General features: G+C 38.6%; 1 protein-coding gene across 1 annotated transcript in view; it reads right to left on the reverse strand.

Moving 5' to 3' along the window:
• Positions 1-1,099: 1,099 nt before the first annotated feature.
• LOC149284249 (atrial natriuretic peptide receptor 3-like) overlaps positions 1,100-20,272 on the reverse strand; it is a 49,118-nt gene continuing 29,945 nt past the window's right edge. The window contains exons 4-8 of the mRNA XM_089497013.1: positions 16,562-16,697; positions 10,371-10,465; positions 4,999-5,125; positions 2,895-2,983; positions 1,100-1,201 (exon numbers count right to left, since the gene is read on the reverse strand). Of these exons, the coding sequence (XP_089353139.1) occupies positions 1,100-1,201; positions 2,895-2,983; positions 4,999-5,125; positions 10,371-10,465; positions 16,562-16,697 (549 nt within the window). The remainder of the gene's footprint in view (positions 1,202-2,894; positions 2,984-4,998; positions 5,126-10,370; positions 10,466-16,561; positions 16,698-20,272) is intronic.

Consider the following 20,272-nt stretch of genomic DNA (forward strand, 5'->3'; position numbering starts at 1 on the left):
TGAAATGGCTGATTTTTTTACGGAATCTCTTCATAGGCGTACAGAGGCCCTTTATCACTCCCATCACTCCTGTGTTCCAATGGCCCTTTATCACTCCCATCACTCCTGTGTTCCAATGGCCCTTTTTTCACTCCCATCACTCCTGCGTTCCAATGGCCCTTTATCACTCCCATCACTCCTGTGTTCCAATGGCCCTTTATCACTCCCATCACTCCTGTGTTCCAATGGCCCTTTATCACTCCCATCACTCCTGTGTTCCAATGGCCCTTTATCACTCCCATCATTCCTGTGTTCCAATGGCCCTTTATCACTCCCATCACTCCTGTGTTTCAATGGCAACACAGGCAACAAAGGCTAATTGATCGTTAGAAAATCCTTTGGCTATTATGTTACAGCTATAAATTTCCTTGTGACCCCAAACTTTTGAACGGCAGTGTTTATATACATATAACTCATTTATGCATAGAAATTGTAGACCAAATAGATATATCAATTACGCATTACTTGTTTAATTTGTACACATATCCCTTACTACTTTACAACTGGCACATTTATGGATTGTTGCAATCTGACCACACAATTTTTACAAAAACTGCCAAAAAAGGGAATGATTTATTTTCTTCCATGTTAAAAAAAAAAAAAAAATGTTTCACTGCAATAATTATTGTGCTGTTGCTTCCAAAGCAACAGAAATAATTATTTTTTTTGGGGGGGGGGGGGGTTGACACAATTTTTTACAAAAGAAATTTATAAAATATACAAGAATTTAAGAGCATAGGATATGAGTGCAGATCAAATCTAAACCACAAAAGGGACTCCACGGACCAAAGCGCAAAAAAAGAAATAATGATAACAAGCACTTGATGATCAGTCATATCCTATACCCATTTTATACACTTTCATAAGCATTATTATGTGTTTCTTTTTTTCACAAGATGAAAGGCCATGTGGCATAATATGATTAGTAAATCATTCCTGAGTTTCTGATAAAAATAAAACAATAATATGATTCTACTGCACTGAAGAAGCTTCTATTTGTGCCCCGTCGGATACACTGATGTCTTTGGTTGCTTCTTTATAAAGAAAGCGCTCACGTTCCTTACGCTGCTGAAAAATGGGATCTAATGGAATCTTCGCGAAGCTGTCTGTGTTTCCCGATGTCATCTTGCCGATTTCGTCTCTCAATTGTTATTCTGTATTTCTTTCTGTAGTACAAACGATACAAAATTAGAGTTTGCAGTCCACCTAAGTACATTACATCTGACATTAGATTGCTTGTGCCTCAGTGCCATACAGTAAAACACGACGCACGTGGCATTGAAGACTTTGTCAAAGGAAGAAAGTACCGTATTTGCTCGATTATAAGACGAGGTTTTTTTCAGAGCAAATGCTCTGAAAAATACCCCTCGTCTTCTAATCGGGGTCGTCTTCTAATCAGACCTCAAATAGAGTCTGATTAGGAGACTAAGATCCAGATCCCCCGCACCGCTGCAGGGGACCTGGATCCTCCTGTCTCACCCCCCCCCCCCCCATCATACACACTTACCGGTGCTTCCTGCTGTATTGCCGGGGCAGCGGGTTGACGTCTACGCCATCCGCGTAGACAACGTCCGCTGCAGCCGGAAGGAGGTGTGGCTAGCAGCGGGGGTTGTCTGCGTCCGTCGCGTAGACCTTCCCCCGACTGTCAGAGATCTCTGATCTCTGACAGCCGGGGAAAGTATACGCGACGGACGCATACAAACCCCCGCTGCCAACTCCACCTCCTTCCGGCTGCAGCAGAAGGCGACGTCAACCCGCTGCCCCGGCTGGAAGCACCGGTAAGAGAGGGCTGAGAGGGGAGAGAGGGGAGAGAGGAGAGAGGAGAGGGGAGGGGAGGGGGGGGAGAGAGTGTGTGTGTGTGTGTGTTAGTTAAATGGGGGCATAGGGCATTTCTGGAGTGGCGTTAAGGGGGCATTTAATAGAGCACTCTGCCTCCTGAAATGCCTTATACCTCCCTATATGCCACTCTGCCCCATAATATGCCTTTTAACCCCCTAAATGCCAGAGTGGCATATAGGGGTATAAGGCATTTCTGGAGGCAGAGTGCTCTATACAATGCCTTTTAACTCCCTTAATGCCACTCTGCCTCCTGAAATGCCTTATACCTCCCTATATGCCACTCTGCCCCATAATATGCATTTTAACCCCCTAAATGCCAGAATGGGATATAGGGGTATAAGGCATTTCTGGAGGCAGAGTGGCATATAGGGGGTCAAAAGGCATACCATGGGGCACAGTGGCATATAGAGGGTTAAAAGGCATATCATGGGCCACAGTGCCATATTGGTGTGGCAAGCCTGGGGGCAGATGTGCGTAACTGGGGGACAGGCTGGAAAATACAAGAAATAAAAACAAAAAAAATATTTTTCTCAATCATAGCTTTTATTAAAAAAAATAGTTTACATGAATTAACATTTACTGGTAAAACTTTTTTCCTTTAGGGTCGTCTTATATTCAGGCTTTTTCTTTTTTCCTAAGTTAATATTCAGATTTTGGGGGGTCGTCTTATAATCAGGGTCGTCTTATAATCGAGCAAATACGGTATTGTGTGGCTGACTATATGGAATATAGTAACATCCAAAAGGGTACTCGGAATAAACAACCTACAAATCATGCGACTACAATGTAGCAAAGAAATAGCAGTTGGGTGCAATGTGTAAATAATTTAATCAAAAATCAATACATCAAATATTTCATCAAAGGATCGATGCTCCTGCCCTTTGTCCACTCTGCGTATGCATTATGAAATTGGATTAAGTCATTTGCCTTACCTACCCGCAACATAGATTGAAATGCATATGAAAGTGGAAATAAACTTCGGACATCATAAATGTTTGATACTTAAAGTGTATTACTTGCCTAAAAAAGTAGAATGTCATTAACAATCCAGTTCCCAAAAAGGCACCGACGACAATTCCTGTTACTGCCGATTCACCAAGGCCACCTGTTTGGAAGAAGGAGAAATGTCTGCATTAGGTAATAGAATGAGAAACCGCTCATAAAAGTAGGTATTGAGGGCAAATGTTTGAATATGTGGATTGTAGCTTATGAGCTCTTCATGAGACAAAATAGACATATGTTGAAACCAACTAAATGGAAATTAGGGACAAGCTTGGTGATTTCTCCACCAACTCACGTATATACGCTCCTTTTGGCTTGTGCTTCATGCATGTATTGTCTATACCTTGCCTAGAATGATGCCCTCTTATTTTTTTTTCTTTACGACCATTAGTGGGGGAAGGCAAATCAGAAAAGCACATCAGGAGTCTATTGCTAGTCTGCTTACGTTTTCTCATTTTGGGTCATTTTGTTCTCGCATCATATTCATCTTTCTACAACAAAAGCTTTTATTCTCTTTCAGTGCCTCAACTGGCATTACAAAACCTCCAACACAGTTTGATGTACCAAAAAATATTTCAGGAGACTGTATTATTGAATGCATTAAAAAGATCTGTTTTTTTGTCCATTCTCTCACTCAATAATTAAGGGACAAAGCTTCATCTATATTATTAGAGACTCAACACGCATTCATCTTTCATCGAGTTCCAAAAAAACCCCATGTGATCGGGGTTGTTAATGTATTCTCTTACAATGCAACGTGATGTTCTCCTCTCTGGCACTCAAAGGGTTATGCAGAACTCATTTTGCCGATAAACCTGGCCTTTGGTGCAACACATACAAAAAACTAAATACTGTCTGCGCTTCTCAGTGTTTTGTTTTTTGTATACATTGTACAGCCAGCACACTGTATTTGCAGCATGCTCACACTGTTTGGTAGGCCTCGTATTATACATTTGTATTATTTGAGCCTGAGACTAGCTTAGCGCACCGACATTTTTTCTTTTCCCTCTTTGGTGCAACACACCTATTTCGCATTACGGCCATTCGTTCAAAGCGAACTGTAACCGAAATAATTAAGTTCAGAATTTTTTTTTTTCATTTAATCCCAAATAAATTGGCAGGTTCTCCGGTCGTTCTCATTTAAAAAACATACTTGCTCGGCTCGACAAGGGCAGGCTGCCTGCTACGCCTGGATGATGAGATATTGATTTATGAAAACATGGCAAGAGCAGGTGCAACATTTTAATTAAAGGTAATTGACTTTGGCGCCAGTATACAAATGGGTGTGAAATTTCCTGCATCCTATTTTAAAGGGGAATTGTCCTGCTTGCCAAAAATAGCACGTGAAATGGAACCTGCGATCTGTGCTTTTGGCAGATGGGATTATTGTTACCAGACCTCCACGGATTTGCACCGGTTCCCGGCGGCTTAAAAGAATGAAAAGACCGCACGGTGACCATTGCAATCCTTTCATACATCCAGTATATACAGCTGAAGACTCCAAGGTTCCACTGCTTTTATGTGTTCAAATCATTAATTTACATGAAACGCAGACCCCGGACTTACACGATCAAAGTGCTTCTGAATGTCAGACATTTTTATGGTCTTACTCAGCTCATCAAGCAAGTAAACCGGGGGACGCATTCTAATTCTAAATCACTGTTTTGCATGCAAGCTTGGGGCAAACTTATGAAGTCTTTGGCTGGTGTTTCTTTGCCTAAGGGATTTACTTTCATCCCTATAGATTACAATTTAAAAGCACTTCTAACATCACTGGTAAAGCATTTTATCTCAGACATTTGTTTATAATCTATAATTCTTTGATTTTTCATTCTTTAAAATAATATGTTATTTTGATACAGGAGTGAAGGGTATGTAGACATACACCATAAATATACCTGGTGGAGATCACCTGGAGCTGCTTCCCTGGTGCTATCTCCAACCTCTTATAAAGCATCTGAGTATCATCTATGGATACCCCCAAGACGTGCAACTAAAACTGCAATAAGAAGTCCCCCTAATTCCTCCAATTTCACTGAATGAAGCCCCCACCCCTCTGGTTTCTTGGAACTCAACTATCTTTTAGAAAAAAATAAAAATAATATTTAGAAAACTTACATGATTTACATGTATTTCCTTGATCCGTTTTGGGGTACTCAATTTTTAATCTCCCGTGACCCCAAGGAAGCTTTACATTTGGCCGCATTTCAAAATGTCCTTGAATTCCATAATAGTCTCCGATGACCTGAATAAAAAAAAAAAATAGATGAAAACTGTTTAAAATGTCCTTTTTAATTTTATAATAGGAACGTATTTCAGTGATATTTCATCAAAATATAACCAATAAGGGTAAGTACTATAATAATTATTCCAAACCCTATTGAACATATATAATGCTTTTTCTTATCTATATTTTTTGGGGCAATTTTTAGCACTTTAATTGAGTGCAAGCGCAAAATGAAGGCTGATATGAATCAAGAAGGACTAAATTATAAAAGAGAAGAACCAAAACGAAGACAATGCTGGCCAGGATAAGATACTCAAAGCTCTACACGATTCTAGCCACAAGGTTTGTGTATCTGAGCAGCTGTTACGGTAAGAAGCCATGAAAATAGTCCATAGCACTTAAACGTTATAAAACATACAAAGATATAAAAGATATAGATATGGCACGACAGACGGCCACACCGAGGACAAGCTTCGACCTCAACATGGTCTAAGAATGGCTGCTGTGACCAACAGGTTGTCCATTGAAAATATGAAAACATATATTTTCCATTAAGAAAATCATTTTGTGCCATAGCTTTCAGCACGTTCACAGACTTATCTATATTACTGCAATCCATAAATTAAGATGATAACCCTACGAACAGCATATATTTTGTGCAACGCAATCCAATACACCCATTTAGAGGTTAAAAGCCTCTCTCTCTCCTTTTTTTTTTTTTACAAGGAATTCAGACTAATAGTACTGCCCTTAAAAGACCAGACTTATTGGTTATGCAGAGCCTGTATAAACATCACCCTTATCACAAAAGCCTTATTAAAATGTGTATTTTTTCTTCCAAAGCCTAGTGCCCCTGTGTGTTACAGACGCCATACTGGCGTTGGCTTAATGAAATGCAGTCTCCAGCTGTTCATTTAAGGTCTGGAATATTACGAACATATCAGATTGTTCTCAGAGCTCGACGTATTATGCGAAACCCGCGTGTTTATGTGTGATCGCAATGCGGCGAGATTTTGAGAGATTTCACTAAGAAACGCTGAAGTTTCGTGCCATTGCAACAAAAACAATAAATGACGTCGAAGGAAAGAAACTCCCAACGGATAAATTAATCATACGTGGTTTTTTATTATTGCCTGTCATTTATTTTCTATGGAATGCCATACAGATCCGTCCTAAAAATGTTTAGAGGTCAACAACAAATTGTAAAATTAAGATTAAAAACTATTTTCTCTATCGAGATTACTACCTGTGCTGGCGACATCTGCTCTACTTTGACACACATTGCTTCATTTGCAGAGTCAATAAGGAAGGGACACTCACAAGGAAGATATTTCTGTTTGTAAAGTGTATTGTGTACATTGTTCCTTACACAAATAAGGAACGTCTGCGCCACTTAAAAAGTAAGAAGGGCCCCGTCCTGATCTTACCAATGTCCCTGCAAGGCATTTTCAATGTTGCAGAAAAGCAATAAAGAATATCAGGTATTAACTGCCCCTAATCATAGGTACCAAAAAACGTCAGTGCTTAATACCCCGCTACCTAAATGCTGTACATTCAGTGAAATATTATCAGGAACACAAAAGGTAGATATGAATGTTATTAGAATAGGATAAATAGTAACATTGAAGCATTTATACATTATTTATGTCAAATGCCAGTTTCATTTTAGTTACTATTGTATGTATCACTGGTGTTCCTCCTCTATCCTGCTCACATTCTCCCTATCACTCAGCCCCAAATGTAAAAGCTACAAGTATTCAAAGCCACTTTATGTACCACGCTAGCGGCATATTAACTTTTGCACGTTGATCGTATCACCGCTACCCTTTTCTCTTTTTAACGATGCGGCACATAAAGTACTTTAAAAGTAGGTTAAAAAAAAAAACGACTAGAATTATCACGAAACCAACCAGTAGGTGTCTCCACAAGGTCATTATCTGTAGAATTCTGCCTGGTGGGTCTACGCTCACAGCAATCAACAGAAAAAATATATCGTCAGATAGTGGCCGACCAAAAGTTCAAAAAATTAAAAAGTAAATAAAGTTGACATTTTTCCTATATGTGAAAAATATAGTGAATGTAATTGCTAAATATGACACTAGATTTTATTATTCCAAATTCTGTCTGTGGCTTACTTAACTAAACTGTGGTTGCAGCATGTTTAAATTGTGGTAGGAACATGTCCATGATTAACACAGAAGGGTACTGTGCTACCAAAGTGTGACTGATCCTTAAGTAATCAGAATTTAATGATAATATTTCAGAATTTGATTCCATTTCGTAAAAACCCCTAGAACACATGGATTGTTTGTATTTTTTTTTTTTTCTTTGGCATATTTTCCCATAAGAATGTCAATTATGTGAGAGCACTTATAGCCAGACAGCCAGCCAGCAAAATTTCTGGGGTTTATCAAAACACGTACAGTTTTTACGACAATAAAACATGTTTATTGCTCATAAAAAATTCTTAAATGGGTTCTGTTTGGTTTTTTTTGGGTCTGAGACTGAGTAATATTATTTCAAATCTATATTATTATTTTATTTATACAGCACCAACAATTTACACAGCAATTCTAACAATACATACATTCTGACAAAATTAGAACAGAGAGACAAAGACAAACTGAAACATTAGGTAAAGAGGGTCCTGCTCGAAAATGTAACATTATAGGACATAGATGTGTCCATAGCAGAAATTCTGCATTTACATCAAGTGCATCTTGGGTAAATTTAAGAACAGGAAACTATAGGCTTATAATATGGTAATTTCCATCAAAACCAATACTGAAATTAATACTCTTCTGGATCATATGAGGAAACGTGGTATAGTGTTTCTGCAGTCGGTACAAAATCTGAGGAGGACTCACCACTCACTTATGGCTTAGTTTTGTTAGCGTGAAACATGTAAGGCTTTTGTTTGTCCATTGCTACTCCTGTTTTAGGTGAATATAACAATGATGTCATAAATTGGAGGAATCAATGAACGTTGCACATAGAGTTGGTCTTTCTGATTCTCTGGAGAGAGGGTGTATGTTCTGCCGAGTTGATGTACGTTCTAATTAACACACCACGGAGTTCCTTTCAACATTGACTCAAGCACCCAGTGATACAATTTTCACATAAATGTTCTGGATAAATGAGTACCATTAAGCACGAAGGGCTGAGTCAGCCATGTTGGATTTAGTTACCTGCAACCCTGAGGTTAAAATAGTTAGTACAGCTGGCACTTTAACCGACAGAGATACTCAACACTCAAGGATAACAGTCCACCTGTTGTAACCAAAGAATAATCACCTCTGGAATAAAATCAACGCTGCCTTGAACACGAGATGAACTAAGGTGAAAACTGTTATGCTTTTGAAACCTTATTTTTATTTCTAAAATCTAATACTCTGTATTAATCACTTTAAAAAAAACATCTATTCTGTCTGAGCCTCTGCTGTTTGTTTAGTTTAAGCTGCCAAGCAGGCTGGCAATGTTTTTATCGATGGAGGCATATTGACCCGGATATCAGCACAATGATCCCGGATTTACGGGACACACTTTTATCTTTGCTTCCTGTCCTATATTTAAGAATGGCGTGTGTAGTCATCTGGAGATGAGCACTGTTTGTTCATAAGGCATGTTCAGGATGTCAACAACCGATTCTACCATAAGGCTCACTTGTGAAGAAACATATTTGTACTGCAGAGGTCCAAATGTTCCAGGAGAAAATTTAGTCCACCCCAATTCTGACAAAGCCAAGCTGACTTTCACCAAGATGCTATGTATTTTCAGGGTCTTCTAATTTAGGGAACTTCCACCATTTTTATGACTAGGATCAGACACAGTGATGAAATTCTATGTAGGAAGGGGTTTCATAGCACTGCCAGAGACATTTACCTCTGGCGCTGCCTTAGACCTGGTCCAAGGCCTTGTTTACGCCATGTTCTCCATCCTCCAGTAGAGTACTGGGATATGACATCATATCTCTGAGATCTTTGTCTTAAAAGCTTGCAGACCCTTTGAATGAAATGTATAAACACCTCTGATGGCGCGGTTCAGGCCTCCAGAGTGTAAATGGGCCGGTTGGGGGGATAAGTTGGGGAGCACCAGGGTGCCTGATCACCCAAGAGGCCGATCTACCCCATGTCTGAAAACATTGGCAGATAAAGGGAGTTTATTGAAGCAAAATTAGATAAAAACAGGTTAATATATTACTGTATGGGTTTTATTTTCAAGGAAAATATATATTTTTTACCATGGGACTTCTTTAACTGTTAACTGCAAATTGTTGACTGCTAGGTCAATAGTACATATATATATATATATATATATATATATATATATATATATCTATCTCAAGCCTTGCGGTTGAAAGTACAGGGCACAGTGTTGTGTCGTCTAACCTCTCCTGGAAAAGTGGGCCTAGTTTCCTTTAAAACGTTCTTTTGGCCAATGCAGAATACAATCTTAAAATATTTGCAATTCACCAGATATTGGGTTACTTGCAGACATTCATTCTGCCTTTGTTAAGAAACAGTAATGTGTGGAATGTACTCACTTTAATGCCTTTTTTGTACCGTGAAGCTATTTAGAGGAAATCTTTCGTAGTCTCGAGTAATCTTTAATATAATTCATGGTATCAGATCTGCAAAAGGGTTTGGCACACGTTTGCCTAGAATTCCCTAATGTTTAACAATACAACGGAGGGAACTTACTAAGTAAAACAAATTCAATTACTTTAACATTCCAAGTAATATCACAAATTAAATCAATGGCCGTTGAGAACAGTACAAGTTTTGCCATCTTGACGCTTGGTAAATCTCGAAGACTATGGAGCTGGTCTAGTGCCAAGTGAACATTAAACTTTAAACTTCTTTAAGGTCATTTGTGGAATCTGCGAGCACAGTTACCCCTCTGAGTGTAACGGAGTGGAAATTATTGGGCATGAGTAAAAAACAAGGACCCCAGCATGTGACCCATGTGCCAACCTTGCCATGGAAGGTGTTGCTTTACTCTGTTGAACTTTGCCCCAAGAATATTTTTTATTGGGAACCCTTAATCGCCATGTGCCACAAAAACAGGCACTGATAGGCTGTTGTCATATAAACTGAACATGTTTCTTAAAGGTTCCTGTATTGTTTTTATATGATACAACCTTAAAAAAATTAAATAAATAATTAAATAATACTTTGGCTGATCTGCTAAGGTTTATTTATGTGGCATATTAGTAAGTTTTATTAATGTCTACCAGAAAGTAAATCTTCTTGTCTCTCCTTACCTCCTGTGTACCTGCTTCTGGATCTGTCATCGCAATGACTGAAAAATCCCCGTATCGATCCCCGTTAGCATCAATAGACACAGGTCCGGCAATACCTAAGGAATGGCATTTAAAGAATTATAAAGTTCATCGGTAACACTACCACCGAGTCCAAGTTAAACAGAAACGTGAGTCGACAGATTTTACAGACCAATACAACAGGAAACCTCATACTATGTTTATGTTGGCATCCCCAAATATATTGTAATTTCATCCTTTTATCTGAATTCCTACAATCTAAACACTGCTTCGCATACATTAGCACATTTGCATTATAAATTTGCACAGAATTGTTGAAGGACGTGCCTATAATATTGAGCAAGGCAAATAAAAAATAGACATTAAGAGAAAGTAAAAAAAATTATTTATTATAAAGCCAGAGGCTCAATTTCAGCTAAATAATAGACAAAAACTAACTTGATGCACATGATCCCCCAGCATGTACAACGCGCAGAATCCATTGCTATCCAACATACATTATATCTCCTATTCTTTGAAGTGTCCAAAAATGACTAGCCACGGGTCTTCACCAAGACATTTAATGTAACATTGTGACCCATTGATAGCTATTTATGTAAAGGAATAAAGCATTTAGAATAAGCATGATGCATTGCGTTTAAACAATTTCTATACATACAGGCTGTAGATAAACTCATACCAAGCAAACATTCTCAGCTCCTAGAAAACACATGGCAGGTGGGACATATTAAAGAAAAGAAACAACATTTTACTCTAGACAACTTTAAAATATTTAGATAAGAGCAACTCGGGGGGCATTACTCCTCTGCCCAATCCTTTGCAAGGCCTCCCGTGTTAAGTTTTGTTATTACTCTAATACATTACATCATATTTCTGCTCTACGTGTGTTATGTGACATATTACTAGCATTTAATCGTCATACCTGAGAACCCCAGATTTGACCCAGAGTCTCCGGGTGACGCACTGCTTCCCCAGGACTCCGGGTCAGTTTCATGTCCTTTTACATCAACATTCCGCCAACTCCCCACCCATTCAAGATTCTCTGAAGTAGCGTTCACCTTAGCCAACCATTGGAAGTACTTCTGTATGAATTCCAGACTATTTGTTCCTGCTTTGCATTTAATATCGACACAACTACTTCCGACTTGCTGACTATGTGCTCCATTTCCTAATACAATGTTATTTCAGTTAAGCTCAGTAAGTTCAGTAAGTATCATTAGCACAACAACTGAGACACAGAATGTTAAAAAAAAAACAATCTTTCAACCATAAACGGTATTTAACCAGGACAAGCGAAAATATATAGGCCAGTATACTTTTTGCTGGACTTGAAAACCATTCATGGTTGAAAACATGGTCTACTAACATTATTTAAATGTTGGTCTTTTGATGTTGTCATTTTACATAGTTACTCTTCAGCATGAGCCAGAGCTTCTGGAAACAGAGGAAAATCCATTAAGGAACTGTATGGATGCTTGTGAGGAACAAACCCAAAAGATGGGTGACAGCTATACGAGGGGACACTCTATAGGGCGCAGAGTGGCTGGGAAGACTCCATGTAATCCAAAGAAACAGCAGAGCAAAAAGAACACTTATTGACATTCTTCCTGGTTATGACCGGGCTTCTCCTTGTCCGACCTTATGTTTGCAACTTGATTACAAACCCGTGCTACCCATCATGATCATTGCCTACCTCTCACCCTGCTTTTGTGTGCTTGTTAGACTCCATGACTCCTCTTTGTTGCATCGAGTGCATTCAAATACTTATTTCATTTTTCACAACTCATAACCAGTTTTTTTTTTTCTATAATTTGTGGTTTAAACATAATTTCAACCATTCAATTCTTTGCACAATTTACTCCTTTGGACAACACGTAAAGCTGCTGAAAATGACATTGCACGTTTTTAGCATGCTGAAGCTGTGTTGACTTAATAAAACGAGCTTCCAGAAATGTCAAGCCTATTTTTCTTCTTGGCATGAAAATGAAAGTTAAATAACAACTCCCTTCAGTAATATAAACACATAATAAGCTAACAGTCACCTTATCAGCTTCTAGGAAAATGAATTATATCTTACCTATTTTAGATACAGCGCTGGTAGCTCTGGCTATAGATGGAGGCTAATATTGAGTATTCCGATACAGTTTACTTTAACATAGTTATGTAGTAAGGCGTTCCTTTTCATGTAAGTGATTCTAGCGTGGCTAACAATGTTTCGAATGTTCCAATAATAAGGTACACAAGAAACATTATGTAAACGACTTAAAAGGGGAATTATGACCTCATTATAAGACATGTTAATTGCATATGACATGGTAAGGAATTTTGGCATGACACTCCCTTGGGGTAAACGTGATGGCTAATTTATATGCAAAGACTGACAAGTTACGTAATTTCGGGACAACATAACACGGTGCGAGAAGAAAGAAGGATTATTCGGCAACCATGAGAAACAAGCATGCTAAGGGGGACTTAGAAGGGAGGCCTATTCACATGTTACACGCCCGCCGACGGCTTTATCTAATGCAGTGTTGCGAAACGCATAAGGTGCAACGTGGCAACTTTTGTACATACAACATGTATATATATATATATATATATATATATATATATATATATATATATATATATATATAGGCACTATTCAAATAATGATAAAGTCTATTGATATTTCAGCCTCATGATTCTGGACCTTTATCCACATTTCAGGTATAGGGGTTTGCTTGCGTTGGAGGCAACTGGCTACTCGCAATTAAGCATTCTGGGTCACTGATGAATGTTTTTTTTTGTTTTACTTGAATGTTTGTTCCACATATATATATAACCACTGCGATGTCTGGAATAACTAGGACTTTACACACCACATTAAGTGGATCTTTTCTGTGTCCTTTTACATATGTTTAATATATAGTCTGTTTCTTAAAATGGGAATGGAATTGGATGGGCCTGGTTGTGTACATCAAGTGGGTTTCAAATGTTTTACTAAACCAAAAGATATTAGAACATGTGTATGTAACGAACTCAGCGGAACTAAATGAAACCGAAAAGACTGGTAGCCTCACAAGTTATATGCTTTACATATGGACTATAAAGCAAGAATGTGGGCCACACAGTCTTTATAATGAAATCAAAAAATGAAAATTTCTATAAAAGTAATATTTATTGGAGTGTCATAAAAACAAAAAAGACACAACTATATGCAGATTAAAAACAAACAAACAAAATAAGCTACTAGTAAGGGAAAGGAAACTAGGTGCACGCTGGCAAATATTGGGATTTATGTATAGAAAGCGATTTTGGTGTTAATTTTGTCAAAACAGGTTTATGAAAAGAGCATTCAACAGAATGTGACTGCTTTTGGACCATCCACTGTTTCATTACAATGGCGATAAGACCAGTTTTCAAACTTTGCACCAGAATCATGCATAAGCCTAAATGTGTAGTATATTCTCTGACCATTTATTTTATATATCAGCGTCAGTAGTCTAGACAACATTTGGCACTACAGGAGATTTTGCGGTCATGGAGTATTTCAGTACCTGCATATAAATAAATGATATTTCCAAGACCACAACTGGAGTAAGGGCTACTTGTAGTGAAAAGATCTCAGTGGGTGCTGATAAAATCTATTACTAGTAGCCTCAGGTGACCTGCTGGGAAGCAGTGAGTTTCAGATTAGCCTTGCGTCAGGATATACAGTTACAGGGGACATAATGTTGGTCTACAATAAGCTGTAAATCACAAATAACCTTCCTCATTCAAGAACTTTCAAACGGTATGCTGTCAAATTGCACTAGTCTCCCTACATGCACCAATTTGACGCTGGCATACCTGGGAACTCTCCAGGCGTCTCGCGGAGACTCTAGGTGAAGTGCCGTTCCTCCAGGTCGCTAAGGTAGAATATCAAGGTCGCAGAATCTGCGTTGTGACAAGGCACATTCCCTGACCACTTCCCCATTAAATACAGCTTGTGTCCCGCAATGTCGGTGGGACTGCCCGCAACGTCAGCGGGGCCACCTACCCACGACGTCAGTGGGACCTCTACCTGCAAAGGTGCTCCGGGTAGCTGGAGCCAAAAAGTTCCCGGGTATGGACATTGGAACAAAACTATTCATGGCAAATAATAAAAAAAGAACCTGATGGCCTTACTCCTTCATACAGTAGACGTTGTTGGCCATTATTTTTGTTCAAGAGGGTTCTATATTAGTCACAGAAGACAGAGGGGTCTATACTCTAAAGCAGGCAGGGTATTCTACAGGAGAACTGTGTTTTTAGTTACCTAAATTCATTATGCACTATGAATGGCCATCCTCCTGTAAGAAGCGCTGAGCTGGCTGTGGATATTGCATTTTTCAATAGGTAAGGTATCTTTAAAAAAAACTCACCAATTTAAGCACTATACAGGGCCAACTTGGGCCTTCTTGCAGAAGAAATGGCCGGGATTGGCCTTTTATAATGCATAGAGAAGTCATTAGCCGTAATAGATTGTAAGATCACAAGATCAGGGCCCTTTCTTCTTCTTCTGTACCAGTATTTCTTAATGTGTGTTAGTGTCGGTATAATTTTTTTCTATTGTCAGCTATTGATACATTTTTATATGTCCCTATTGCAGTAGTGCTACAAAACCTGCTGGGGCTCTATATTACATTAAATAAATGTAATGTAATATACAGAGCCTGTATCATTACTGATGGCGTTTGAGTAAAGAAGTAAAAAGAAAAAAAAAACCCAAACAAATATCCTTAATATACTCCTTTTAAGCATTGTTTTACTTTTCTAAGACGGCTGTGTTTTCTCCTTATCTATGCTCATACTGCTGTCTTGTAAGGACTGAAAAGGTTAATAAATAAAATGTAAAACTTGTAGCCTAACTTGGAAAGCTGGTCCGTTATCCAAAGAAAAATCAAATGAATTTCCCCTGCTTGGAGCTCTTTCGCCTTATATCCTGGTATTTCATCAAAGGACGATGAGCATATGGAACAATGGATGGATCTAATAAAGACACCCTCTGTTTGTTTATACAGAAAAGATTCCATGTGAAGACTGTTCTCATGCATTTTGAGATAAGCATACGGACTATTACATAAGACAAAGGAAAGCTTAAAAAATGCCAGCTATGAAAAAACATTGGTAGTTTGGTTTTTATCAAAGCTTGCCCTTAACAATAACAAATAAGAGAATGGGGAAAAAAAGAGCTATTGTCATTGTATAGATTAAAGGAAACCTGATGTGCTGCTGTAATGTTTTGTTTATTGCATAAAGCAGTGTGAGCGCAGTTCCTCCCTGCCCTAAAACTGTTGTATTTGGCTTCTTTCGGGTATTTTAATGCAAACCTTCATGCCCTGGATTGTCCAAGTTTGAAATATTCGCATGTTGACATATTAAACAAAACAGAACAAGGCACTCTACATCTTGTCCATATTTGGTACATATTTCAACAATGGCCATGGCAGTTATAGGTTATAAAAAAAAGCTATTTTTAATTTTTAAGATCATTTAAAGAATGAGCATTCTCTGTTGAAGATGCTTTGGGTATACCTAGTGCAGGGCTTCCTCCTCATCCCCTATGTTCCCCGAGAGACCTTTTATAGGGTCTGAACAACCAAGCAGAGAGAAGGCACAACGTGAAATCTGGATGCATAGAACAGAACTAATCATTGCCAGTCTTGCCATGCAGGCAACTTGGGCGGCTGCCTGGGGCAATGAGCTGGCAGGGGCGTTTGTGAAACTCCATTAGCATTCAGGAAGAACTGACCAGATACATAATTTGTCCATTGTGCCAAACTAAAATAGTTTCCTAGTGTCTCTTTTTTGGAGGAAAAGTCCCTCTTTAAGACACAAGTTATTTTCTCCCATCTTTTCTAGGCGCTCCCAATGTTTGCTGGGTGTGTATATAAAAAAAAACAGCAGGAATGGGTGTATACATTAAAATGTGTAATTAAATACATTGGTTGTCTTTTAAATTATATACTTGGCTTCATACATAGCTATCAATATGTTACAAAGTCACATAAAAGTACTTCCAGCCACACTTCAAACAAACACCCCATCCTTGACCAACTGAAATGTACTAAAGGAACTCCCAACAGACTATAGCCGGTTTCTAAGTTTGCCACCGGGGAAAAATTCTATTATATTTTATAATATCCGGCACAATTTCCATTGCCTAATACCTTCATAGGTTCTGTTCCACATCCGATGGACAAGTTTCTCTCCATCCTTCTTGCTGAATCCACTCTTAAGTATTTCATGTAAAGCCAGGGCATAAAGAATAATGCCATCGTGGAAGCCTTCCACAAACATATTAACCTGAAAACAGAAAAAGGTTTAGGCAAATGTAATTAGGTGGTATTTTCCTATGTTGTCCACAGTGGCTGTAAACTAGCAGCCATTATTGTTCTTCCCCATTAAATGCCCCCCCCCCCCCCAATGTTCTCCACATTCAGAAAGTGATCGTTTCTGACAGCATTAGAATGGGCTGAGATTGAAAAAGTGGAAAGTTGTGATTTTCCTGGCAAGTAGTTTTAATAAATATAAAAGTATTTAAAAAAATACATTTTGTTGGAGCAATCTTTCTGCTGTAGGTCATCTTAGGAAATCAGGGCATTCAGGTGATAGCATTTCGCTGAGAATAAAGTCTACATTCAGCCGATCGCTATGTAAAGCTAAATTATCTGCTTAACCTATGTTTGAGCTTCATAGAAGTTTAGCTGCTAAATAATTTGCAGTTGTTACATGATAAAATTGTATAATTTTTTGGCAACACTCGAGTATCATGAAGGCCACCATTGCCCATCTTGTAGAAGACACTAGATATTAATAGCAAGAAGTTGGAGTGTTTAAACACATCCCATTGAGTTATTGCTACAAAGTATACCACTTCTTGGGCAAGGGGCTGTAAGCTTTAACTTAAAAGGCACAACAATAGACTGGGTAACATTAAAAAAACACAACCGATATGATGAAAAAGGAAAGCTTTATATACATACATACTGAAACCCAATATTCCCCAAATTATTATGTTCTAGAATTCGTATTGTGGAACGGGTAGATGTGTTCATTTAGTGATCGCTCCCACTCTCCGTCTGCTAATTCTGGACCACGTTCAGCATATCAGCCTTGCGTTAACACAAGTAATAAACTGTCTACATTGCATTATAACCGTAGGCTCCCGTCCTCTAGTGATTCTGTGTTAAGCAAATTACATGGGGTACATAAAATGTTAGAATCCAAATTAGAGTGAAAAACAACTCAAATTAGGTTGCATTGTGATTGTAGAAGAAGGGAAGTCAATAGACAATTCCAAAGATTGTGGAAACACCACTTCTAGCTATTTTGACTACCCCAGAAGGGGAGCTTGGCAAATTGGTCATTATTTAGTAAATATGCAAGTGAAGCTGTGAGTATTTTTATTCGGAAACCTCAATATACACTAGTATGGTAAGCTTAAAATTAAATTTATATTTATAATTTAAATTTATATTTTTTTTTGTATCCCGATGGAGTAGTTACATTCAGCTCAGCCCACTCGGCTCCCAAAAAGGGTCTTCGGCGCACTTCTTGTTTTATTCACAAGTGAAATCCACCCACCTTTTCCTAACTCCGCATCCATTCCCTCTGGCTTTATTTTCCTAATTTCCCCATACGATTAGGATGGAAAAAGGCGGCCCATTGGAAATGTTCCCAGGTATCTACGCGATTGTCTCTATCCCTGATAACTAAGCAAATGTGAGGGTCATTTTTTATTGTTATTGGCAAAAGTGATAACGCTTACATTTTAGCTATATATATATATATATATATATATATATATATATATATATATATAAATGTTCTGCCTATAAGAAGCGGACCCCGTAGATGAGAGGCCCTCTTTATAATACATCACAAAATACCTGTTCAGAAGACTACTAGCAACAACTTTTAGAAGCATGTTTTCATGGCAAAAATTCAGTTGCTGCTGCACGTTCTTAAGTTTTAAGATAAGGTTTTGTTCGTTTAGAAGCGTTCTATCCCTATCTCAGAGCTTCAGCCCTTCCTCCGCAAAACTGTGCACATATCATACGGGCTTCCCTGTCTTATTACTGGATCTGGTACGTGGCCAACGCTGATGACGTAGGCGAGTCTCTGCTGAACGTTCTCAGGGAATGGTGATGACAACACAAGATTTCATTTGCAGAAAGTAGGAGAATGCCAAGTCACAGCAAGACACGTTGATATAACTTAAGGAGTTTACAAAAACACAGCAAGAGAGGGGAAAGCACACGCATGTATATTGATTTTCCATTAGTGATCCAAGTCAGCTTCCTTCCAAACTTCACATGAAGACAAAAGGCGAGGTGAAGCAAAGATGAGGCTACAGTTAAGGGTTGGCAAACATGGACACCACTGTGGAAATCATAGTTGCCTAAAGGGGTATTAAGTGAAATTCCTGCCATAAAGCTGGTTACTGCCTGCCCCTGACTATAATCTGAGGTAGGATCCTGCTTGCGTTAAGCTTCATCCTGCAAAATTCTGATACCAGAGCCAGAAACTCTTGGGATTCAAGGGACATTCCAGCCAAAATATGCAATTTAATGCATATGATCGCTGATTGGTTTCTTTAAATCTACGCAGTGTTCATTTTCCAAATCCTTGGGGACTTCTGCAGGGCCCCGCCATTAGCATTTGCTCTTTACCTAGCACCCCCCCCCCCATTTCCCATGTAGGTGTTTGGCCAAGCACATCCCCTGACACGCGATACACTTACTATGATATACATACTTTCAAAGCACCCAATCAGTGATGCGAATTGCCTGACTATTTAGGGAGAGCTGCAGCTTCTCCTTAAGGCAAGAGATTTTATTTTTTAACCTTTTAAAGAATGCATTTTCGAGTACTTTAATATGCATTGTTATTTGGCGAGGCAGTCTGGGAGATTATACTGTCCCTTTAACTATGGGGGTGACCTCAAGTGAATTTGGAGATTGATGAGTAGAGCAGACATTAAGTATAAAACCAGCCAAAACAATAATGAATGTCAAATATTTTCACTATCGCACATGGAACTAATAATTTTGTTTCACTTCAGTGTTAGTTACCATAATAATTAACCAGTGGCTGTTCCGCTTTATCTTTATTCTTTGTTTCCAGCCTTGCTGTGAGGGTAAGACGATAGCCGCCGCCATTACTTTTGGCTCAAGTTAAAGCCAGGCGTTTGTCACACTGTCAGTTGTAATCAAACACAGCTTTGCTGACACGTCCCTAATGAACATGTTCTCACTTCAAAAGGACATGAAAGTGTGCATTGTTAACTCACATGCCAAAAAAAAAAAAAAGATTTTGGCAACTGGCGAGTCAGCATAGCTATGACACTAAACATACTGACCTGTTCTATTGGAATAGGAATATAAAATAATTGTTGTTCCATATGTACATGCATGTATGGGCCAACCTAGAAAATGATGTGAAGTTACATGAGCTTTTTGGACCTGAGAACCCTCTTCTTCACATGGAAAAAGAGTCCATCTGAAAACCCTCTTAGGTGCCTACATCTAACTCTATGTTGGTACTATAAAAGGTATCGTCTTCAACTAAAGACTCCATCTTCTTTTGGACCAATATGGCTATATGCATGTGTCATATATAAGAGCCTCTGGTGCTGCCTATTTGTGTAATGGAGCATCTAGCCCCACTTTCTCCAGTTTGGTCCTGATAACTCCCCAACTTTATGAAAATGGACGGTGAGACCTCCAGGGGAGTGAACCTTGGAATTAAATAGTGTGTATACATCACATACAATAAGACAAATCACATTAGTGATCAAACATACACACATAATTATATAAGGAGTCAGTGTTTAATATCATTAATGCTACATTGTTTCAGGGGGAACACTTATCAGG

This window comes from Sceloporus occidentalis, unplaced genomic scaffold, assembly GCF_023333645.1.
Source record: "Sceloporus occidentalis isolate IW3139 unplaced genomic scaffold, rSceOcc1.0.p SCAF_97, whole genome shotgun sequence".
In the NCBI taxonomy this organism is placed as follows: domain Eukaryota; kingdom Metazoa; phylum Chordata; class Lepidosauria; order Squamata; family Phrynosomatidae; genus Sceloporus; species Sceloporus occidentalis.